Genomic DNA, 23,312 nt, shown 5'->3' with positions numbered 1-23,312 from the left:
ACGAATGAAAACCATAATTTAAAAATATAATTTAAATATTTCACTTAACAATTTTCTTCTTTGGAAAAAAAATCGATGCTAAAGTAGTTATTGGAGCTTAACTGTAACTGAATCAAAATTTTATTTTAATGCAGATTCCTAATCAAGATATTACTTTTTATAGTCATTTTTTATGTTAATAATTCAGGATTGTGTAATTATTACATATTACATGCTTGTGTAATTATTACATAATCACCTTATATTGAAGAGAAAACGTTTTTCATTATATATAATAAAAAAACGGATCATGTATTTGTATTCGTAATGTATCTATCTATCTATACTATATAGATTTAATAAATACATTCATACAAAATTTTAATTCCACACAATTAACTTGGAGGAATAAGTAACACTCCGAAATTCTAGAATCGTCTGTACAATCTATGGCTGATATTCACAGTTCGGTCTTATATACGGTCTTGAGATAAGAACGGACCTATGTAATAAATACGGTCCTATGTAACAATATATGCTTTCTATATAAAAAAAAAATGTCCATGCGCACAACTAGGAGTTGTAAATTTTCCAAAGTTTTTCGATTCTCTTATCGTAAAAGTACTCATCCGAAAAGATAAGATCCATCACGTTTCATCTTATGTAACAGTAATCATCAAAATAAGGTATCTGAATTGCACTATCTATTGTTCATCACTTTTGTGCAATATTGGTATTAGATTTGAAGTCGGCATCATTCAAGCAACTACCAAATGCAAACATTCTGGGAATGTCTTGCCCGTAATATATTTTAGTGTTGTGTGCCAATGCCTCATATTTCTTGAGCTCTAAAAATTCCTTAGACAAAAGTATTTTGTTCGCCTCGGCTTGCATTTTCATCTGGTAAAATTCGGCATCTGAACGGCTTTTTTGCCTTGCTAAATGCATCTCGTCTTCTATGGCAGCCATTTGTTGTAGGGATTCTTTCTCCATAATCTTTTGATTGTATTGAATCTTTGCAACTAGCGCTTCCTTTTCAGCCTCAATGATGGCCTTCTTGCGATCGGTCTCAGCATCTTTCTCTACTACTTTCTGATGTTGTGTGGATATTAATAGCTTCGTTTTCTCTGCTTCCCTGGATAATTCAAAATATTGTATATATAAAAATACATTAATATATAAACTATAGAAATAAAAAGAAAATTGTACTGTACAAAGCAACTTAATTAAAATTAGCAGAGTAATCCCTTACATTAATTCGTAGTTCTTCCTGATTGTTTCAGGAATTTTTGGCTTCGTTACTCTTACAGCTTGAATATTAAGACCAGGCGCTAATTCATTCAAGTCCCTTTGAAGTGCAGTCTTCAGATTTTCATCAATTTGATCAAACAGATCAATGTACACTTCATGTAATGTGTGTACAGAACAAAATTGGTTTAATTCATGATGCACTTTGTTAAAAATTAAAGTGCGGTCGTAATCCACTGTGAAATTTCTCACCATGTTGTAAACTACACAAAAATGTAGGTATCTGTTAATATATACTTTCACAAAATATATCAACATTCTCAAAAATTAGAAAAATCTGTTCCACGACTTACCGCTATTTGCACCTAATATATTCACAACTTCTATACGATCAAAGTAGATAATAACACCACCGCTGGTTCCACATGGCACATTCTTCACTTCGTCTGTCTGCAGAGTTACTTGAACCGGACGATAAGTGGTCAGAAACGGTATCATCATGTGAAATCCTGGATTGCTCACTTGGGGCAACAGTGCACCACCCTGATAGATATTCATACAGTTAAAAGCAATAAGATTATTGGAGATAATAGGAATAGAATCTATCGTTTGAGACAACTCACTCGAAAATACACCCCCACATGGCCTTCCTCGATCCGATGAAGGGAAAAGTTAAATACTGTTACCAAGCACATGACGAAACCGAGTGCTATGATTCTTTGGTCAAACATAGTCGCCCGTTCGCAATATTCTGAAACACGTATGAAGAAAGATGTGTATGAGACTGAATGCCACGTGTGTGTAGTGGTTATAATATATGCAAAATAGGGATGAGGATAAGTACATGTGATGAATCACGAGTACGAGCGGATTGAAATAACATCGCGCGAAGCGATAGTTACGTAACATGCAGGCATAAAACTGTAATTATATAGCGTACAATTAGCAAATCCACCGGTCGCTGGCACGATTCCCCAAAAATCAAAACACCGTCGAAAGAGGTTAGCTTTTCGACAATCGTATCAAGCAAGCAAAATACCTTGACCTAAAGGACGGAAAGCGTGTTACAAAGCGGTAATAGATATGTGATTATAACTACAGATCACAACATGGTCCGTTAAATTTATATTTGCGAAACAGATCCCTTGATTACTTCATCTGGTAGCCACAATGGGTAGCCATAACGCATTCTTCAATCTCAATTCTTTTTTCAACAGAGGTATCGACTTAGGGTAATCGTCGAAAATGACGGAAACTGCATTAAATTTGATGCCTTTTTAAAAAAAGATACACGAATTAAATATATATATCATTATATCGTTATATTTTATCTTTCTTTTATTATCTAATAAATTATCTATAAGCCTAAATTGCAAAGTGAGAATTATCTTAACAATAATATCATTATATGTAAAGATGTCGAATTAATTAAATTTATTTAATTTATTAGATAAATAGAAACATTGCGAATAATGAATAACCAGTTCCTGGGCTAAAAATAAAGGACTAAAAATTCTTTTTCAATCATTTCGACTTGAATCGATTAGTTCGCGATGTATCGATAAGTTTGTTCTTTGTATCCGAACTCCGAACCTTTTGTACGTTTGAAGTGCAGAAAGTACACTATGGTGCAGCTACAAAAACATTTGACATAAGATAATGAGGTTAGGGTTCTAAAGTGACGTTTATCTGACAGCGATACACAAATAATTTTTAGATAATTCAACAGCGTTTGTTTAATGTTTCTTTCGTGATTTATTCGGAAAAAGATGGAAGTCAAGACGAAGAGTGAACACTTGCTGGCCTTGAAAGGTAATACATCACGAAAGAGCAAGAATATTGCTCTTATATTGCTTGTTAATTATTGCTTTTAGAATTAGAAACTATTAACTAAGTAATTTTACTTTAATGCATGACAATCTTTTGACTGGAAAAATGACGTGGAAGAGTAATTATATCCGTTACTAAAATTCCAAATAAATTTGTTGTCTACAGTAATGAGATTGACACATCCAATCCTGGCGAGCCCTATGGTTGTCACGTGCGATTCTACAGACTTGCCAGGCAATACGTTAAACAACGAACTTAAGAACGATTGCACGGCATTGCAAGGCATGGAGGCACTCGCCATAGGGCAGTTTATGGTACTGCCTCAAAGTTTTGGGTATGTCTCTTGCCCAGAAATTTTTATTTACGCTTAATCGCGACAAGCCATGAGTGCACAATATTGAGAGTGATGTTTATTATTTCAGAAATATATATTTAGGAGAGATATTCTCTAGTTACCTGTGTGTTCATAATGGCAGCAATCAAGTGGTAAAAAATGTTAATGTGAAAGTAAGTTTGAATTATATGTTAAGGTTTTTTTTCTTTAGATGACCCTATTTGACATCCTATTTTATTTTTATGTTTTCTAACATTGTGCGTTTATGCATTTTGTAGGCAGATTTACAAACGAGTACACAAGTAATTCCACTATCCGCCAATAATCTGGAAGGGAAAGAATTAGCACCTGACAGTACGGTGGACGAAGTTATTCACCATGAGGTTAAGGAAATAGGTACTCATATGTAAGGATATTTATAAGTTTCCTACATAAGTGTAAAACAAAAATTCACTTTTACCTTTAAATGAAAAATATATCACTTTTTGTTTCTCCAGATTGGTTTGTGAAGTGTCTTATACAAATCAGATTGGACCCCCGCTATCATTTAGAAAGTATTTCAAGTTCCAGGTGGTTAAACCACTAGATGTGAAGACCAAGTTTTATAACGCAGAAGTAATATTTAGATATCTATTGTATTAACGATACTTTACACGATTGTTATTGTACTCTGATAATGTGTTTTCATGATAATATTTCTTGAAGTCAGATGAGGTATATCTCGAAGCACAAATACAGAATCTAACATCTGGGCCAATTTGCTTAGAAAAAGTAGCCCTCGAGTCGTCCCACTTATTTAGTGGTAAGTTTTTACTAATTATGACAATGTTGACTTGAAATCTTAAATTCAAAACGCATCATATTTCAGTAACCACGTTGAATACAAACGACGAAGGAGAATCTATCTACGGAAGTGTAAATCAGTTAGATACAGGCTGTAGTAGACAATATCTGTATTGTTTAAAACCACAGTCAAGCTTATTGAAAGATCCGAAAATGATGCAAAATGCTACAAATATTGGCAAACTGGACATCGTGTGGAGGAGCAATTTGGGAGAAAGAGGAAGATTGCAAACGAGTCAATTGCAGAGAATGGTATGTTACGTTATTCCTCAACGAATATGATCATGTATAAAATTGTTCCAATGTTGTCTCAGGCACCTGAATATGGGGATCTAAGGGTTATCATAAAGAATATTCCTTTAAAAGCTCATCTTGAAGAACCAGTTAATTGTACATGCCATATAATAAATACATCGTAAGTACGATTACATCAAAAGAATATATAGAATTATTGTGAATATAATAACAATTTTTTCACTCTCTTCTATAGAGAAAGAAGTATGGAATTGTTATTGAGTTTGGAGTCGAATAATTCCGTAGCTTGGTGCGGGATGTCTGACACAACAATTGGCACTCTGAAACCCGGCGCTTCCATGGACATACCTCTCTGTTTCATTACCTTAGATACAGGCATTATCGTAAGTGATTTACGAGAATTACGAAGATTACGGGGATGCACTGTACTAAGTATCGTTCCTTTACAGACTATATCCGGTTTAAAACTTACGGACACATTTTTAAAACGAGTCTACGACTACGACGACTTGGCACAAATTTTCGTCAATCAGATAGAAAAATATGCATATAATAAAGATACTTTGTAAATAATAAGAGTACTCAACTACACGGCATTTATTATTTATAAACATAATAAAAATTACATCAAGATATTCTTACATAAATACGTGTATGGATGTATTTCAGAGTTACTCCAAAGTGAGATCGTTTATAAATATTCATCGAACGTTGACATTTTTTCAGCTTCACTGACTGCCCCTACCGCACATGCGAGTAATGTTTGAACGTCTCGCGGTTCATTACCACCGAAAACATATCCATTGGCTTTATCCACCGCGTTCTTTACTTGCAGCAACATGGCTTTGTTGTTAACGTCCAATGGTATAAAACTGACAAGACTGTAGTTCTCGATTATTGATACCAGTGCAGCATTAAGTTTTTTGTATCTATAAAAACATTACACCTGTTTAAAAACTTTCTGCGTATTTCGGTTTTTAATGAAATATCTTTATTTAGATACATTTAGCTTACTTTGCAGTAAAGGGATCTTCATCCAATCGTTCCAAGAGATACTTTAAATCTAGTACTTCGGTGTAGTAATCTATATTGAATGCTAGGTGATCGCTGAACTTTTTCATCTCGTCAAACTTTGTCATGATATTTACATGAGGCAAACCTATTTGTAACATCACCGTTGTGCAAAGAGTTAGAGAGGACAAGTATTTTCCTATAAATTATAATGATTATATTGAGCAATGATACGCTAATAATTTCATACAGTTGGTCATTTAACTAATTCGATCAAGTGCATTAATGCCTACCAGGATCGCTACAATGATGCGAATCCACAAGATGCACGCTGCATAATCTCACTAAATTCTGATTCAATTCCTCGGCTATCTGGCTCACCGATTTATGATGCGTATATAATTCAACCTATTACATTAAACGCTATTTGGCATTATCGGACGTAAGATAGAAAAGAATAATTTTAAAATAGGAGAGCAACCCACTTGACCAGGACAATCAAAAATAAGGTAGTGATCTTTTAAATTCAAAACTTTTGTGATAAGCCATTTGACGTTGATTGCCAAGAATTCCATGCAGTAAATTAAAGCTCCATTTGGTCCAAGTTCACAGTGCGTCATGGCCTCTTCGTGTTTAATTAATTCAGATATATCTGCCGCTGGAGTGTACTCCATATTTTCGTTTGCCGGATCTAAAAATGCAACGGTCGTTTGCTTAAGATTTAGTCAGCAATTAGCTAGAAGCAATTAAAATATAACATTTACACACCAATATTAATAACAGCCACTTTTCTCCCAATAGACTCCAAGAATTTGGACATTGCATTGCAATACGTTGTTTTCCCACTGCCGGGTGGGCCGATAACAAGTTGACCAAAGATTAAGCTCATGGCGATTCAACGATTACTATAATTTTATCTGATTTACAGCAGCGACGATGGATTTCAAGGTCTCCAGATTATAATCTTTTAGTGCTATTGACAGTAGTAACGGTTTCTCAATGTTTATTTGTTGTGCTATGTATCTAGCGGCTACATGAACGTCATTGTTGTCGCTGCCAAAAACTGTCCTAATTTTAAGGGAATATTAATTTAGATAGATATAATGCATTTAAACAACGCGGTGAACTATTTTACTTACATTATGATAATATATTAATCGCTACATTGTTATTAATTTATAATAACGTTCTTACTTACTTTATCGAGAATACATCGCTATTGTAACCATTCACAGCGGATTCACGATTTATCGTCAATAACGTCCCGAGCTTTTTAAAGTGCGTTACAATCAGCAGTGTGCGATTGCTGTAAAAATGAAAACGTGATAGCGCGCGGTAAGTAAATAAATATAACCGTGTCCCAACAAGAAGACGCGTACAGATCATTGTCTAATACCTGTAGGATTTTAAAACGATATCAGTGTGATGGCCATTTGTAACGATACCGCAAGCACGTTCAGTCATATTTCGTTAGCACTCCTAAATTCCGAGGTCTTGCGAAGAGCTACCATAACCTATCTACTCCAGACTGTTGGCTCCAGCTTCCTGATGACATGACCAACCAATTACAAAAAATGCATGTGCATTGTGCACATGTTACCGCGGAAAGCGCCCTCGAGTGGACAAACTATACTGCATATGTGTAAGGCTTGATCCACACCGATTTTCGATGCGGTCGCAATGAAGCGGATTTTCGATCTTAACTTTAACAGAAACGCCGGCGTTTATTATGCGATTTCAAAAAAACGACAGCGCTCTTTATACGAAATAAAAAAAAAAACCGCCCGAGCTCTTAGCAGTTTTAAAGAAGCCGCACGAGTGTACAGACGTCTTAAAGAAGCCGCATGCGGTATCAATTAAATCGCACATGCTTTTAAAAAAATTACACGCGGCTTTACCAAATCCGCCGCGGTTTTATAGAAACCGCACGCGCGGTATAAAAAACCCGGACGCGGTTTCAAGAGAAACACACGCGGTTTTGAAGAGATTTCTTCAAAATCGCGCGCGATATTAAAGGAAACGCACGCGAACTTTGATGAGTTTTTTTAAACGTGTAAAAAACTGACTATATATAGTTAATACTTTCTTTTTAAAATAATTCTATGTTTTAAATTCTTTTTTTTATTAATAACTAACTATAGCTACTTCATATTGCTTAAGATGATTATAATTATATCGATATATATCAATTATACTATGAGCGCTCCTGAAATGAAGGATAAAGCATTCCACGCTTTACTTACACGTGTCTGGTGGCTCGATGTTTTGATACGAATGTCAAAAGGGGGATGGTAGGCGTCGACAACGAAATCGGCTCGAAATGTTCAACCAAGTCCCAGCTCTGTTGTAAAGTATTTTTTATTCACTAGTTAATTAAAAGGTATATATAGAAGAAATAAATGGAAACTGTCGTCTCACTTCTCGTCATGATCACATCACTGTTTTTTTTTGCTCAAGTTCGTAAAGTTCACGGGTCGAAAAGACGAATTGTATGCAACTATTGTACGAATTGTGTATAATTATTATGTACAAGGCAATATACGAGTTATGCGTAACTTATTGTATTATATTATACTTACTTATTATATTATACAAGGCAAATGTATGACACTACGGCACGCGCGAGTGCCACAGATTCGCGAGGAAGAAATGATCTAGGATCTAGAAACAGCCTGACTTCAAGTAGAGATTTTATTGAAATATAAGGAATCTGTACCAGACAGAACTAAAATTACCGTTGAATTTGGTGCTACCGGGGTTCACGTATCGTATATGCCTGCGTAGTCACTGCGTTATCGTTTCGTGTCCTTCTTTTCTCTCCCTTTTTCTTCTCTTTTCCTCCTTTAATCGTATAAGTAGTCTGAATATATTTATAAGTACAGAAACAATATCGAAGGTACGCGCACAGTCTATCTCGAAGTTCTAAAGCTAAGAAAAGGATTCCTCTCTCTCTATATATGTATAGACCTATTAGTTGCAATTTTACGTTTACAACTAAAGGGGTAGGGGGAGGGGTTTCCGCTTCTCTTTCTCTATGTACAATTGATAATTCAAAGATTTATATAAGCCATCCGTCTCACGCGTTCCGCCCGCTACGGCGAAACGTACAAGTTTCATCCAGTTATGTACAATTTTTTTTTACAGGAAAACGCTTTCCATATGTATATATACAGTGGTTTAAATTACACAACAATTGAAATGTATACCTCAATCTTCTGCATTGATAACCGCAACGAATGTGTCAATCTAATTTTACGCAAGTGGCCGCGTCTAAAAAAAAAAGAAACAAACACACGCACACACAGATCTATTTCTTTTGTCGTCCAAGAAGAAGTCGTCGGAATTTCCCTTTTTGATAAATTACTCTAAAACCTCGCCGGATCCCAACGGTACGGTCGTTGGGATACAGTAATCTGATGCGATAGCGTGCTAAACGCAGGACATAACGTTGTACCGATCACGCTGCGCTCTCAAACGAGACACACCGCGCATGTACAGTCTAATTACAGCTACATTAAGGATGTACAAATCTAAAAATCTTCGTATTAGTTACAATAAATAAGCAACGTATATATTTAAATTTAACATATTATATATATGCATATTAAATATATATTAAATCCTACGCATTTAATATATATTTAACCTGAGAAACTTCTTTTTTTCTTTAATATAACGCTGTTCACAGCAGGGGTCCTACTCCGCGCTGTCGTATGCCGCTCCATCAAGTAACCGCGCTTCAGCGATGCTGTAAGGTAAAGGTACCAATATCCGGACATGTACCTATATCCGGACACCTTTATTATTATTTATAAGTGTAACGCGAATTAAAATCAAAGATAAAAGTATTTTTTCTTGTAGTTTGAAACTTCAGTTATAATATCCAAACGTTTATTTTCATAAATTTATATTTTTTTAAAGGTATCCAGACACAGATACGTGTCCAGGTATTGGTACATTTCCTATGCTTAAGTGTCCGGGTATTGGTATCTTTACCTTACGTGCCCAATACACGCGTCAGGAAACTAAACCAAGGATTGACACCGGTATAATTTCGCCCAATTTCCGTTGGTATAAATACGCGAGAAAGGAGTATATGGCCGGTACTCAAAGTTCTTATTTCAAGATCGTCTTAAGTAATGTTTTTAGATGTTATACGATCATTTTATTGGCTGGATGGAGACTCAAACTTAAGACGATCTTAAATATAATATCTGACTATGAATACTGGCCTATGTGAAACATTTCATTCGTTCGCAAATAAACGCAAGGGTTCATTTTGATAGACGCGAAACCAGCGAAACTATATGGATGATTGATCTTTACTAGGCGCACAGAACATCTTTTGGATATGATTCCTGTCATATCGGTAGCCGATGAAAATTACTAGCTTATTGTATATGTGTACCTGTATTCTTACAATCTCTTTTTGTCTTCAAACATATTCCTCGATCTGTTTCGAATTTAACTCAGTAATTAGGATTCTTTATTCTTTCTTACGTGGCTTCTATCACACTGCAGTGCACGGGATTTGCTCCGTATAGAATCAAATGAACGAGCTCAATCAGAGAACTTAACAATTGGAGAAAAAATCAATTTTTAATAAGAAAAATAATTAAAAAGAAAATAAGAAAAAATATATAAGAAAGAATAGGAGGATGTGGTACACTGTATAGTACGTTTTTTTCAAAATGTATCAAAATACGTTGTTTCTTGAATTCGAGAAAGAAAGCAATATCAATCTGCTGAGACACGTCAATCATGGCGTTACAAGCCATCCGTAAATCAAAATTTCTTTCTAATTATTTTTCTTACTAAAGTTTTATAGATTTATTCTCACAAATCAAAGAATAGAATCTTCTCATTTATATCATCACAAAACAGTCTTAAGCTCTGCTGCGTGATAGGAGCGTTTACCACGGGAAAGAATGGGTGACGCACTGTAGACGAAGTAGTGATAATGAGAAAGATTGGCCGATGTCAATCTTGGATTGATAATATAGATTAAACTATATCACCATAACTATGAAAGCGCGCGTGCAAAATGCACCATGCAGCATCGCTAAAACGAGGTAACAGAATTCTGAGTAGCGTGTAAGCTTGGAATATAATCAGATTTGGATTGTTGTACTGATTTCAACGTTCGAGACGCGCCTTTATGATCAAAAGAGGCGTCCATTTGGTGATGCTTGATCAGAATCCACAAATAAAATAGATTCACTAAGAGATATGCAATGATCTTGCGGGACTGTCAATCGATATATACGGGACGTCCTACACTAAATAAAAAATACTTAATTATACACGAAAAATAACACAAAATTGAACAAAGCACTCGATCATACGGAAATGCATCTGTCGTCAAACGGATACCACAAATTAGCTGAATTGAAACCGAGAAAACGCAACATCACTGATAGTGAAATACTGTGCGCAATTGTGCCTTTCTGTGAATAACATGATATCTTGTAATCGTCCGAAATTCTTGAATCATACACTTTCTTACGTACATTCGAAATCTAATTTACACATTTTTCTTTCGCGATACTCTATTTCCCAGTACATAGCAAAAATTCATTGATGAATGGATACAACATTGTATTAAAAACTATTTTCTTTTTTTCCTTCAAAATAACTCGGAACGTCTCCCACCCCCCAATCGCTTCCGCGAAGCAGTTTCAATATTCTAAAAACGAATTAGAAAAATACTTTTTTTTTCCTAGGTATATCTCGTATAATAATATATATCCCGTAGTGTAAAAACGAAAGCTAAGATTTTACTTTATAGCATTCTCTTAGCGTTCTAAGACAAGCAAATGATAAAATCAACTAGAAGATACATCCTCTAATGTTTTCCAGATCTTCAGCGTGTGGTTAAAATCTACCAAGCATTTTAAAATATGTCGTGATAGCAGGTATGATGTATATACGGTAATGAACTTGTCATACCGACGTCGTCTAGTCTTTACAATCAATTTACACAGAATCGCACGTCTGGACACACCGATCAATTTTCAGTTTGGAAAAAAGATTCGCGGATTTTCATATCGAACTCTGATTGACCGTATTTGGTTTCAGCGTCTATTCGATGTTCTTGAGACTCCAATCGGTGCCTCAAGATTGTACAGATCTTTGCGCGATGCCCGACTGCTTTCGTCATTTTCATAGCAACATTGAGTGACGTCGTCACTCATTTACTCATTGCTAGAAAACTTCCTTGATATCATGATTACATCCTCGTCTTAACATCCGAGGAGCGAAAATAATTTATATTTACACATTGTGATTCAATACAACTTAGAGCGGATATTCCCGATGCAGGACCGTCAAGAATGATGATTATCATTCTTGAAGCTCAAAGAGTTTCTTTAGGATCCCTCTCTCGAAAGAAACCCTTTTCAGTCTTGCATTCCCTGATGGTAACGGTCTTCAGATTAACGGTAACGTCTGTGATAAACACTTGATCAGCCACGGGATTTCTCGCGTGCCAATAATCCGTGCCGGGATTTGTGAGTGGAACGTAGATCTCTGACTTCGGAATCTCGGTTTGCTTGACGTTTGAACTAGTATTATTATTATTGTTGTTGTTATTGTTATTGTTATTATTGTTATTGTTAGGGCTGTGGTGTCCATTCACGACAGTGGGTAACCTATTGTTATTAGTGTAAGAGTCCGTGGGGCTAGGTGATTTGTGACCGTTGGCTTTGTCCGCAGCAACCGCGTTCGCTTTGTCTTGCTTTTGCTCCGATAACTGCCTCTTCTTCGTTGCAACTTGCTCCAAAGGTGTATCTATCTGAGGAGACAGCGGTGCTGGCGGTGCACGTGGAAGAGAGGGTGGCGGACCATGAGGTACATCAGCTTCAGGACGCTTTTTGTCTTGTACTGCCGGTGCCGGCGTCGTCGGCACTGCCGGCAGAGGTTCCTCTGGTGTTGACTTCACATTGTTGGAGGATGACGGCCTTCTCTGATTTTGACCATTGGCTTTGTGACTCTGTAACGTAAAAAAAATATGTTGCTTCTATATCAACTAGGAAGACGCAACACCAAAAGTCATTTGTGGTTAACATTTTCAATTATTTCTTTCTTGAGCGTTATGTGTGTCTGTCAATGATATTTTTATTCTTCTATCTAAAATGGGTCCTTTTATCTAATCTAAATGGATTACAATTTATGTACGCAAGTTACGTGAGTTTTGTATGTATCAGACATTTAACTTTTTGATGCAACACACATTAGCTAGTTTAACTGTCTCATTCATATATTTTGAATTTTTTATAGCATGTAGAAAATTAAAACATCCCGTAATGTCATAATTTAATTTTAGCATGGCGTTCAACGCGGCGACAATAATTTATCGCACAAATTGTCGAAACTTACGTGATAAGGATTTGTGGGGTTGTTTTTTAAAGGCAATAACCGAGGAACTTTGCTCGGGGGTGGACTACCACTGCCACTACTAGGACTGCTCGTAGTAATCGTCACGCCGATTTTGCCGGATTGAGCACTAAGGACCTCAGCCTTCCTTTTCATACGTTCTTTTCTAGGCAATAGGGGAGTATCCATACTGCTGTTGGAACTGTCAGAATCGACGCTGTATGCCGATGCCAACTCTGGCGGCGTTGGAGACTCATGGCTGTCTAAGGAACTTGGGAGGGTGTCCTCGTCGGGGGCTACTGGATTTAAACGAGACGCCGAAGTGCTGCCTGTTGTCGATTCATCCTGACTGTCTTCGCCCACCCTTTCGTCTCCGCCGGGCTCCTCATCGACAACAAGATTAGACAGTTGTTCCTGAAAATAAGGATTGTCGTCAATTAAGTTATGCGCAAGAAAACACGTCTAACTGATTTTTTGGTACGAGAAAGTTAAAATGCATATCTTTACGCCAGAAAAAAAATTAAACCACATTACCGAACATATAAAGAAAAATTATGACTTTGAAAATTCGATATTTTATATGTGACGTTATCGAAAAAGTATTTTCCACATTTCAATGTAATAATTTGTTTATCAAATATTTTAAGATATTAAATATTAACTGCGCTACATATTCGCTAAACTCTATACTTTCGATAGTGCCGATAAAAATACAGAGTCACCGAATATTTAAACAAAATATTTATGTTCAAAGTTGACTTGAAATGTGGTTTATAGATGAATATTTTTAATGGCGACTTTCAAGGAATTATTTGGCAACGCTGCAAGCTGTGCGCTCATGTCACACTTCAGTTCATCACGTACGGTTTATGACAGTACATCACAGTTCAGCTGCAAGCATTTTAATTTCTACAAGTCGATGTCCATTAAAAACTGGATAATTTGCAAAATCAGACTCCTTTACCAAAATATAAATTACAGTTACAATGCCAATTATCTTGTTCTTCCAGTTATTTAATTAATAATATTATGTTTCTGTAACCTTACCTTATTGAATCTTTTCTTTGTAGCATTGATAATATTGTGAGTGCGCTGCTTCACTTTTATTTTCACAAATTGTCCCTTATTTTTGCCCACATTTTTCCTCTCTTTATGTTTCTTATCACTCATTATTATAATAAAATCTTTCTTTGATAAAAAAAAAAATGTCACAATATTCTTTGATTAATGAAATTGACTTACGTAGAAAAACGTTACAAACTATACGTATAAATGAAAAAGTTAATAAAATTTATCCCGCAATTTATTCAGAATAGTTAAATATTTATACGAAGCAAATGTATATAGTTTAAATGTATATAGTTTTTTTCTTACACTGTATCTAGTATCCCTTCGCCTTGGCCTTCTGGTGGTGGGCACTACTACTTCCGCGTTCTTTTGATTCTCCTCGTACAATTCGATTAATCTGACATCCAAAATATTTTCTTCCGGCTCCCATGTGTTATATCTGAAACACAAGAGAAATTGCACATTCCAATTACGAGCGTCGTTCCTTCCGTCTAACGACAAATCTCCGATTTCGTACTCACTTTTTGCTCCATCCTTTCCATTTGACAAAGTACTCGATCTTGCCCTAAAAACAAGGAAAGAACGATTAAATTCTACGATCGTCGACCATAATTGTCAAATCGTACAACGTGAACACGTGCGTTTTAATGAACGACCGAGAGATCAAACTGCGGACCGCTTCGCGGCAAAAATTCACGAATATCGATTCAAGCCGAAATATGAGAGCACGAAGAGAAATTATTGAATCATTTAATACAATTGCAAATACGATAAGCGTCACCGCGTCGAGCGACACGTGAGGAAGCGGGCGCGAGTTGTCGTTTCATTATTCTCAATTATCGCGGCGTCACCACCGTGGATATCTGTCTGTCCGCGAGAATTTGCAATCAAACTGCTATATTTCGAAAAACGCGAGAGAGAGAAACATAGGTATCCGTGTAAAATATTAACGTCGTATAAAATAGCGACAATTGAAGGGAAAAAGAGAATAAAACGGGAACGAGAGAAAAATCTACGAGCGGAGGACGTTTACATTTTTCTGACCCACGTATATTATGTCTACAAACATCGCAAACATCGTGTTTCGCGATGCGACGTTCGATCCCTGCAGCACCGCTCCACGCGCAACCGCCACTGACGCATGTAATCGCGCATTAATCACTTTCACATTTGCTCGTAATTAGATCTACCATTATCCCGTACCAGCTACGCATCAACGTCAGAATTACGTCGTTGCGTCCACGTGTTGCGCGCCGTGCGTACGCCGGACGGATCGTAACGTCGATAAGATCGGCCAATCTGTAGGAACCGACTCGCTTATCGGGACGCGTAATTATAGGCCATCACGGCGGGATAATTAATTCGACGCGGGAGACGCGCCGTTACGATCGATCCTTCATACATGTTTTGTCAATCGTCGGACAGATCGAACCGGGTGAGATCGGTGAAAGCTCGTTTCGCCGTCATTCAATGAGTTGAAGTCAGGGAGAGATAAGCGCGCGAGATTAAATATTTGTATTCAAAGATCGACGGATCTCTTGATGACACGGGTAAAAGAACGAAAAGAACAAACTGCATGACAGCGTTAAGAAGGAAAAAGTGATGAGGAAAACTGAGTTAACCCTTACTGGCACTGAGGGGTATTAAACGCCCCAGCCTAGTTCAGCTCCAATTTAAGCCTCCCTATAATACAAAAATGGTACTAAAAAATGGAAGAGTTAAAATATAAGAATTGAGAATTTTTTAATGAAGTCCCGGACGAATCAGTGCGTTTCCCGGGGCCCCCTCTCCAACGCGAAAAACGTGCCGCGAAGAACACCTGCGGGGTTTTAGTCGGTATAAGAATCCGACACTCCCCTCGCCCCGCTCCCGGAGGCGGGGGGGTCTTCCCCCTCTTACAGCGAGGGGGCTACCAGTCAGTACTGGCCGGTAGATTTCCCCGCGAAAAAAAAAAAATAAATAAAAACAATCATTTTTTCGTTTTCTTTTACGTTCTTCAATTTTTGTCATACTTAATATTACATTTTATCAAAATAACCTATGACATTTGCTAAAACAACATTCAAAGACTATCTTGGAATTTTTTTGAAGTAAAAAAAAATCAATAGCTTCCTCGCAGCAAGCATTTTAGTGGTGGGGTCTGAAACGGCCCCAGAGTGCCAGCTATGTGATTCTGGTGAAGTGTGCCAGCTAAGGGTTAAGTCAGTGTAATGACTTCAGTAAGTTTTAAGTAACAAATGTATGGAATTAGTAAGCTTTACGTAATAAATGTATGAAGTAAACGTATGTATGTACATACGGAGTCATAAATGCCTAATGCATGAATTTGCTCGCGTATCATCGGGCGCATATTCGAGATGCATGCTTCCTGTTTAAATACTCGCGCGTTAATGACTATTGGATTGTTCGAGAAACCGCAACGCTGTTTCAAAACAGCTAGAGATGATATTTCGCGGTTCGACGTATCAATATTTGATGAATAGCAATAATAATTAATAATATAACAGTAATAATGGTTTCTCGGATAATTAACAGCCGTGATACGTGAACAATTAAATCGGAATTTCACGCTTTGAATATGCTCTGAAATGCACGCAAATTCACGTATTAAACCACAAATGTTATCAGGGAAAGGAATGAAAGAAATCGCATTAATTCAATATACGATAATTTCAATATTAATGATAATTTTTTCTTCATTCATATAGTTTTAGACTAAATTCAGTTCTTTTCTTCTATTAATATATTTGTTAAATTCTTAGATTAAACATCACGTTTCACTAAATCTTGCAAATTGAAAAATGGGACAATCTTAAAATTTTCTTATTTGAAAATTAGAAAAAAATGTTAAATTAATATTTGTGCTTTAATATCTATTAATAGATATTAAATATATATTGACAATCTTTATGATTGTCGATATAAGTCAATACAAGTTATAAAAATGTTGATTAAAAAATTCAGATTAAATGGTAGCCTTACTTCAAGCAATCTGTTCTTTAAAAAGTCAAGTTTTTCCTTATTTTTTATATTCATAACCATCTACATAAGAAAAGATGTAAAATTTTCAAAAGATGATTATTATCTTGCTAGTAAAAACTGTCAAAAAAACCGTCAATCGATCAGATAAAAAATATATCTAAAAATATGCGCGTATCCAAGTTAAAATATTTGATTTAAAAAGTATCAGAAGCACCATCTTGAAAAATGCAGTTTTGAGAAAAAATTACTTATTAATTTCATCAATTTTCCAATCGCACAATAAATTCTATTACTCACTGTTCCATGAAAAAAATTTCCGAAATGTAAATTGTAAAAAAAAAAAACGTATCTTTTTCAAATTTTTACAGTGGAGTTTTTAATTAGAAATCCATCAGGACCAATCAGGACAGAGTCCGGCAAATCAGACTGAGATTAAAGTTATCTGAATAATCGAATTCTAATTTCCAATTCGTAATCCTCTTCGTAATCTTCAGCATGTCCGGTACATAATACGACCTTATCGGTTGATGTCCTCGGATTTCTAAAATCGATCAAAATACGAGAAAAAAAGAGAGATCTCGCTCGAGCGGATGGAAAACAAATGTGAATTTTCGAAACCGTCTCGCGACGCGGAGAACGGTCGATAGCACGGCCGGCTCGATGTACTACCACGGGCAACTCACCCATTGGCGGTGGGCCAATGACAGAAACGGCACGCCGCTGCCCCATCGCGATGCACAGACGTGACAGTTGGAAAACAATGACACGCGCGATACGTCCGCGTCGCAAAACGCGGCGCGAATGAAGCCCTTAAGTACGAATGAAGCTGGCGGGGACGAACGTGATCGACGTGATAACGCGGAGCAGGTTGTCGTCCCTTCGCAGGACGCCGGTTACCCGATATTGTTACTTGTCGATAGCGTAACAATCGGTGTCATCGATTCACGGGGAGAAAATACGCTTTATAACACGTTATACGCGCGGCGGCTAGTCGCCTCGCGAGCGATCGGTTTGTTCGGTTTTCGAAACCGGACGGTGAAACGGCGACTTGATATGGCATACGAAGCAGACGACGCGGGATAATTTCCAATTGCATCGAAAGAAAGGAAATCTCGCGGATGCGACCCGAATAAAAAATCGTAAGGTCTTTCCTCCAAGTAGCCCGTCAGTTTCGGCGCGAAGTTAACGTCGTTTCCCAGCGATTCAAATTATTTGTCACAAATAAACCGAAGATCATGTATCTCGTCATTCTCGTCCTCGTTTTAACCCAACCGGCGAGTCTAAAGCCCGTATCACATTATTGAGATTGTGAGACTGGATTGAAATTTAATCAATCAGAACAAAGAAAATTAATTTCAAGTTTAATGAACTTTGCTCCGATTGATCAAATTTCATAGCCTGATGCGGGCTTAATACGAATCAAAGAGTCTGTGTTGTTATTTGAGGGGATTTATGAAGATTCCACGAACGTAGCTTGCCGAGATTGCAATCGTGCGGCGATTTAAATGCCTGAAGAATCATGCGGAAGACTCTGGCGCGAAGCGCTATGTCGAGTCCACAGGACCCGCAAAGGGTTAAGGCGATTTCGCATTGTTCCACGACGTTATCGCGCGACTTAATTCACGACCCGGCAAGTTTACGTTCCGACAAGTTTATCTTCTTCGCGATTTCCGAGTGAGAGACGGGGAGACAGTTTACGCGAGTCTCGCGAGGAATTTTACGGGGAGTTTTACATTCGCGGCGTAGAGTCGTGACGGCGCGCACATTTCATAGAAACACGCCACCGGTCGCTACCAGCTGATCGCCATGTCGCGCACGGCAAGCCTTTCTCCTATCCGTCAGCGAGCCCACCGTCGTCGTCCGCCTCCGGAGACTCCCGTTAACCAGAAATTGTATAGTCCGTGTCAGAATGCGTGATTGGGATAGCTCCTTTTACCAGCGATCTTTCGCTCAATCTGCTGGTTAACCGAGGACAATAATACGAGACGCGAGCAAACTTATTCACGTATTCTCCGAGCCGAGATCATCATATTAACGTTTCAATGAAGCGCGCAACGACGAATGGAAAAGTTCCTCCCTACACGATTACGTGATTATTTGTATCGCCTTTAGCAGATGCGAGCAACCATTTATTAGACGCAACCTATTCAGAGGCGGTGCCTAACGTTTCTTCAATCGTGAGCTGCGCACGGTGGAGATGAATAAGAAAAAAAATATACATGATAATCGGAGCTGCTCCGAGATCTTATCGCGCGCGCTAGAAACGAGCCGCCTTTCGAGGAAAGTTCTCTATTCGCTTTTTACTCCCTCTCACCGTTCTCGCAGCCTTCGTTTTACGTTCGAAATAACGGAGAACGTTTCGAAAGGGTCACGCCGTTATTATTCTTCGCGTCAACGGGTGTCGCGAGCGTAACGGGCGCGGAATCGCGGAATTTCGTTAACGGGAGCGAATCGATAATCTCGCCGATGGGGAAAAAAAAAAACCGTTGGTGGATCGGCGACGATCGATGCTCCGTGATGCGTGCTCTCGCGATTCGACGGGAGTACGCGACGTGAACGGCATTGTGTTACGGCAGGTAACAGGGGAGGGCCCAGTATCTGTCGGCGCACACAATGTCCGATATCGCCGGAGCCGTGTGGAGTGTCGTGGAGGAAGCGGCAGCCGCGCGAAGCCGGCTGTCAGCGAAAGAGAGAAAGAGAGAAAAAAAGAGATAAGAGGTGCGAGGTAGGAGGAGGGAGAGATAGAGGGGCGGTAACGGCGCGCGGACGGATTCCGGCTGGTGGCGCCACCTGGCGGCCGCGCGCGATACTAACCCGCTTTTCCCTCTTTTTCGTGATCCGCTCCGCGGCGTAAACTCTGTCACCCAGCTCCATGGTTCTCTGCTTTGACGGAGCGATGTCCTTAATCCTGGATGTAGTTAACCCGGACGATCCTCGTTCGGTCCCCGTTCGGCTTGTGGCTGCGTATCGCGCTAGGTATCCCGCGAAACACCATATGTAAAAACCGGCACGACAAACAACACACCGGCGGCACAGACGGATCGATCACAGACACGCGCGTATGTGTACACACCGACACCAACACAGACGCGAGCGCGTTCGCGGGTGTAAGTCGAGTGCGATCACTGGGTGCACGTGCGCGTCGTACGTTGCGTCGCGCGAGAGATGACGATCGTCCGCTCCGATCGATCGCGGCACCTTTGAGCGAGAGGAAGCGGACGATACCGGCATGCGCTGCGTGCAGTTGGAGACGTGTGTGGGACACGTGCGCGATCACCACGTGGCGCGATCGTATCTTCGAGTTGACGATCGAGTCAGTTCGTTCGCGACTCCGCGTCGCGCATCGTCGGACACGCGTTGTCAGTCACGACGGGTCGTCGTCGTCGCCGTCGTCGTCCGATAGAGCCGTGTAACGTTGCTCGGCATCGCCCGGATCGCTACTCCTTTTTCCGGCGAAACGATCGGTCGCGGGCGGCAAGTGCGTTTTTACAGAGAGAACGCTAGCGGCGTGACGGCGGAGAAACCGGGGAAGAAAGTGACGATGCGCGCGATGTTTTTTGAAAAGCCAGTAGCGGCGGTGACCACGGCGAGCGAGATCGGCGGGTTCGCGCGTCCCATCGGAAAAGAGGGAGCCGGACAGCGGCGCCCGGTGAGCGATTCCAGTTTCGCGCTACGCGAGCGTACGTAAGTATACGCACGCATACACGAGACGCGACGCCGGTCCTCTATCGCACGGGTTGCCCGTGTCGTGGTTCCTTATTCGACGACGGCGCTCGTTGTGCGCGGGCGCGCGCGACGCGTATCGGTGGTGGGCTACCGGCGTGGCGCGGCACGTTTTTCCTCCTCGTCGTCGTCGTCGGTTCGGCTTGCCTGTCGCTGCTGCCGCCCGTCGTCCGTCGCCCGTAGCCGCCCGGTCGCGTTCGTTCGGGCGAGATCGGCCGCTCGCGCTCTCGTCCCGTGTGACGTCAGCGGTTCCCCCTCACGTCGTAAACACCAAACATGGCCGTCGTACGGATATACGCTGATCGAGTGCGTCCCAGGCTGAACGGGCAAATTGGCCGCAATACGGGCTGCCGCGGGCCGCGGCTATGCGCAGGTAACGCGCAATGGCATTCGCGGGCCCCACGACGTACTCGCGTATGCTACCGCTCGCGTATGTCCGTGTACCGGAGCGATCGACTCGCGGCGTCTAACGCACTCTGCGGATCGAGGCCGACTAGAGACGAGGTCTGCCGAACACCCCTCGCAAGCCTAGTGGACTCGCCCGATTCGTTCGAGGTAAGGTGGGGAGAGGGGGTAGAGAGGCAGAGAAAGAGCACGGCAGGGGAAGGGAGAAGCTCTCAACGGTACGTGCGGCATGAACGCGCGCGCGCGCGCAAGAGAGAGAAAGAGATAAAGAGAGAAGCCGAGGAGAGGGAGGGAGAAAGGGAGAGAACGAGAGCGCAATTGAGTTGACCGAGACAAGGGAGAGGAGGCAAGAGGGGCCGGGGGAGAGGAAGAGTAAGCGCAATGGAGGTAGGAAAGAGAGACGGCGCGACCAGGAGCACCGTCCTCGGAACAAGAAAGCCGTCTGCCTGGCCTGCCCTGTTTGCCTGTCCGCTAGCCTGCTTGCCTGCCTGCCTGCCAGCCAGCGAGCCAGCCAACCAGCCAGCCACCCCAAGTTCCCTTCTAGGTACGTGTATACGCGCGCGCGTTTGTGTGCGAGGGCAGAGCGCGACGTTGCCAAGCCTGTTTCATCGATAGCACCGCACCGCAAATGTCACCGTGGCGTATCGCCGCAACCGATGCTCTCTCGCGAATACGCACGGCGGCGTGGCGGTGTGGCGCGGCGGCTATACGGCGGCAAACGCTAACAGCTCGACGATTTTCCACCTCCGGCGAACAAGTCGAAATCGATCGATCGACGACGCCGCACGCTCTCTCTCCCTTTCCGTCGGACGCGCGCGCGTCCCTATTCCTCTCCTCGGCGGCCTCGCCGCCGCGCACCGTACAGTACGCTACGTACGCGTATTCGCGCCTATTACATCCGGCAACGCCGCATCCTCCTGCGACGTTCTGTCACACACATACACACACGTACACGTCCACTGTATATTCGACGCGCGCACACACCAGCGCGCACCACGGTTCGTAGTAAGGCGCCTGTGTATCGTGTATCCCTGCGGGCGGCTCGGAACACGCTCACGTTCGAAAACGAAGCGAAAGCGTGCGCGCCGTTTCACCGAGTTTCCGTGAAAACACAAGAGCGATACGCGCGTAACGCACAACCGACACTTTTCTATCCTGTCCCGTGGAGAGAGCGATACGCGTGCTGCCTCAACGGATCCCGAAACGAGAGTGTCCTCTCCTGCGCCGACGGACGCACAGGGAGAGCGCGCGCGAACGGGACGGAGAGTGCCCGCCGCCCGGGTGCGAGCGAGATACCACGGTCGGCGGGTAGGGCGGGAGGAATATGGGGAACCGTCTTCTCCGTCCTCGGCGTAAATAGCGGGATAAAAAACTCCCGGCGAGAGCGCCCGATTGGCGGAGCCTACGAGGCGCCACCGCGGTCCCGCGCCCCACTCGTTTCGCGCGTCCAATCGCCGCCTGGCACGGCCCAGTCCGGTTCCCCTCGACGTCTCTCGAAGGCGGGCATTACCGACGAACCCGTCGGCCACGTTCGGGCTCTCCCTTTCCCCTCCCCATTCTCCCCCGGACCATCGCGTTTGAGTAAAGTCTCCGGTGTTTCTCTCGGTAAGAGAGTTTGCCCCCTCTCCACGCCGAGAAGAGAGACAGAGAGGCAGAAGTGGCAGAACCCCTTCCCCTTGACCCCTCTCGCACTTCCCCTGACGCAGGAAAAGCCGAATAGCGGAGCGCGGCTACCGTGCCGCCGAGGGCTCTCTGTCTTTTTCTCTCTCTGCCTCCTCGTCGCCGAACGACCGTGTAAAATCGTACGAGACGCGAAGCGTGTGTACCGGCCGCGAAGGGCGGGCACATAGACGAGGGACGCGGACGGGCGACGGGGACGTATATAGCCGCGCGCGTGTATATAGGCACATGAGGCGCGCACACACGTATGCACATGATATATACGTGGGTTGCGTTGCTCCGCGCCGCGCCGCCGTCGTCGTCGTCGTCGTCGCCGCCGCCGCGCTCCCCCTCCTCGTATGCAGTCCCACGTCGGTGGCCGACCACCGTCGGTATTGAAATATCCTGGCCCTGGAGAGCCAAGTAGCCGTGCGGCGATGCCGCTTCTTTCCACGAGCATTACCACGACCATTGCGCGCGCGATTCTCTTCTCCCGTACTCTCGCTCTATTCATTGTTTCTTCCTCTCGCTCTCCTTCTCCCTCCCGCCGGCCGTGCACCTCTTCCCTTTTCTCGTTCTCTTTGTGTTCATATCTTTCCCG

The 23,312-nt window shown here is 41.5% G+C and overlaps 4 protein-coding genes across 8 annotated transcripts; 1 reads left to right on the top strand and 3 right to left on the bottom strand.

Annotated features, from left to right (window-relative positions):
- Positions 1-309: 309 nt before the first annotated feature.
- On the bottom strand, positions 310-2,600 carry LOC139820199 (erlin). Of its 5 annotated transcripts, none has more exons than XM_071790351.1 (5): positions 2,381-2,600; positions 1,851-1,978; positions 1,581-1,770; positions 1,232-1,490; positions 310-1,114 (listed from the first exon to the last, which is right to left on the bottom strand). In XM_071790351.1, the coding sequence occupies exons 2-5, from the start codon at positions 1,956-1,958 to the stop codon at positions 694-696; spliced, it is 978 nt and encodes a 325-aa protein (XP_071646452.1). In that variant the 5' UTR covers positions 1,959-1,978; positions 2,381-2,600; the 3' UTR covers positions 310-693. The 5 variants fall into 5 exon arrangements, with proteins under 5 accessions (XP_071646452.1, XP_071646432.1, XP_071646414.1 ...); XM_071790331.1 differs by having other exon boundaries at positions 2,327-2,587; XM_071790313.1 differs by having other exon boundaries at positions 2,168-2,429.
- Positions 2,601-2,867: 267 nt separating this feature from the next.
- On the top strand, positions 2,868-5,078 carry LOC139820196 (trafficking protein particle complex subunit 13). The gene is made up of 10 exons (XM_071790299.1): positions 2,868-3,039; positions 3,223-3,391; positions 3,480-3,564; positions 3,670-3,797; positions 3,889-4,006; positions 4,097-4,193; positions 4,260-4,486; positions 4,549-4,649; positions 4,725-4,872; positions 4,939-5,078. The coding sequence occupies exons 1-10, from the start codon at positions 2,997-2,999 to the stop codon at positions 5,056-5,058; spliced, it is 1,236 nt and encodes a 411-aa protein (XP_071646400.1). The 5' UTR covers positions 2,868-2,996; the 3' UTR covers positions 5,059-5,078.
- LOC139820281 (GPN-loop GTPase 2) lies at positions 5,063-7,075 on the bottom strand. The gene is made up of 7 exons (XM_071790428.1): positions 6,897-7,075; positions 6,699-6,806; positions 6,269-6,568; positions 5,986-6,191; positions 5,794-5,908; positions 5,504-5,699; positions 5,063-5,418 (listed from the first exon to the last, which is right to left on the bottom strand). Exons 3-7 carry the CDS (start codon positions 6,387-6,389, stop codon positions 5,181-5,183), a joined length of 876 nt encoding a protein of 291 aa, XP_071646529.1. The 5' UTR covers positions 6,390-6,568; positions 6,699-6,806; positions 6,897-7,075; the 3' UTR covers positions 5,063-5,180.
- A 765-nt stretch (positions 7,076-7,840) lies between these two features.
- Positions 7,841-22,271, bottom strand: LOC139820195 (uncharacterized). Its single transcript, XM_071790283.1, has 5 exons — positions 19,739-22,271; positions 14,464-14,507; positions 14,249-14,381; positions 12,878-13,288; positions 7,841-12,491 (listed from the first exon to the last, which is right to left on the bottom strand). Exons 1-5 carry the CDS (start codon positions 19,796-19,798, stop codon positions 11,856-11,858), a joined length of 1,284 nt encoding a protein of 427 aa, XP_071646384.1. The 5' UTR covers positions 19,799-22,271; the 3' UTR covers positions 7,841-11,855.
- Positions 22,272-23,312: the final 1,041 nt, after the last annotated feature.

The sequence above is a fragment of the Temnothorax longispinosus genome, chromosome 1 (genome assembly GCF_030848805.1).
Source record: "Temnothorax longispinosus isolate EJ_2023e chromosome 1, Tlon_JGU_v1, whole genome shotgun sequence".
NCBI classification, from domain to species: Eukaryota; Metazoa; Arthropoda; class Insecta; order Hymenoptera; family Formicidae; genus Temnothorax; species Temnothorax longispinosus.
This window is presented reverse-complemented; position numbering and strand designations above follow the sequence as displayed.

What these genes read in the sequence shown, in the direction of transcription:
- LOC139820199 (XM_071790351.1), bottom strand. Translation starts at nt 1,958, where the DNA reads ATGTTTGACCAAAGAATCATAGCACTCGGTTTCGTCATGTGCTTGGTA. An exon ending in TATATTAGGTGCAAATAGCG is followed by an intron (nt 1,491 to 1,580) that starts GTAAGTCGTGGA and finishes ATTTTTGTGTAG; the next exon opens with TTTACAACATGGTGAGAAAT. An exon ending in AGGAAGAACTACGAATTAAT is followed by an intron (nt 1,115 to 1,231) that starts GTAAGGGATTAC and finishes TGAATTATCCAG; the next exon opens with GGAAGCAGAGAAAACGAAGC.
- LOC139820196 (XM_071790299.1), top strand. Translation starts at nt 2,997, where the DNA reads ATGGAAGTCAAGACGAAGAGTGAACACTTGCTGGCCTTGAAAG. An exon ending in ACACTTGCTGGCCTTGAAAG is followed by an intron (nt 3,040 to 3,222) that starts GTAATACATCAC and finishes TGTTGTCTACAG; the next exon opens with TAATGAGATTGACACATCCA. An exon ending in CGAGTCAATTGCAGAGAATG is followed by an intron (nt 4,487 to 4,548) that starts GTATGTTACGTT and finishes ATGTTGTCTCAG; the next exon opens with GCACCTGAATATGGGGATCT.
- LOC139820281 (XM_071790428.1), bottom strand. Translation starts at nt 6,389, where the DNA reads ATGAGCTTAATCTTTGGTCAACTTGTTATCGGCCCACCCGGCAGTGGG. An exon ending in TTTTTGATTGTCCTGGTCAA is followed by an intron (nt 5,909 to 5,985) that starts GTGGGTTGCTCT and finishes TTAATGTAATAG; the next exon opens with GTTGAATTATATACGCATCA. An exon ending in GCATCATTGTAGCGATCCTG is followed by an intron (nt 5,700 to 5,793) that starts GTAGGCATTAAT and finishes TATAATTTATAG; the next exon opens with GAAAATACTTGTCCTCTCTA.
- LOC139820195 (XM_071790283.1), bottom strand. Translation starts at nt 19,798, where the DNA reads ATGGAGCTGGGTGACAGAGTTTACGCCGCGGAGCGGATCACGAAAAAG. An exon ending in CGAAAAAGAGGGAAAAGCGG is followed by an intron (nt 14,508 to 19,738) that starts GTTAGTATCGCG and finishes CCTTGTTTTTAG; the next exon opens with GGCAAGATCGAGTACTTTGT. An exon ending in ACCCCACAAATCCTTATCAC is followed by an intron (nt 12,492 to 12,877) that starts GTAAGTTTCGAC and finishes TTTACGTTACAG; the next exon opens with AGTCACAAAGCCAATGGTCA.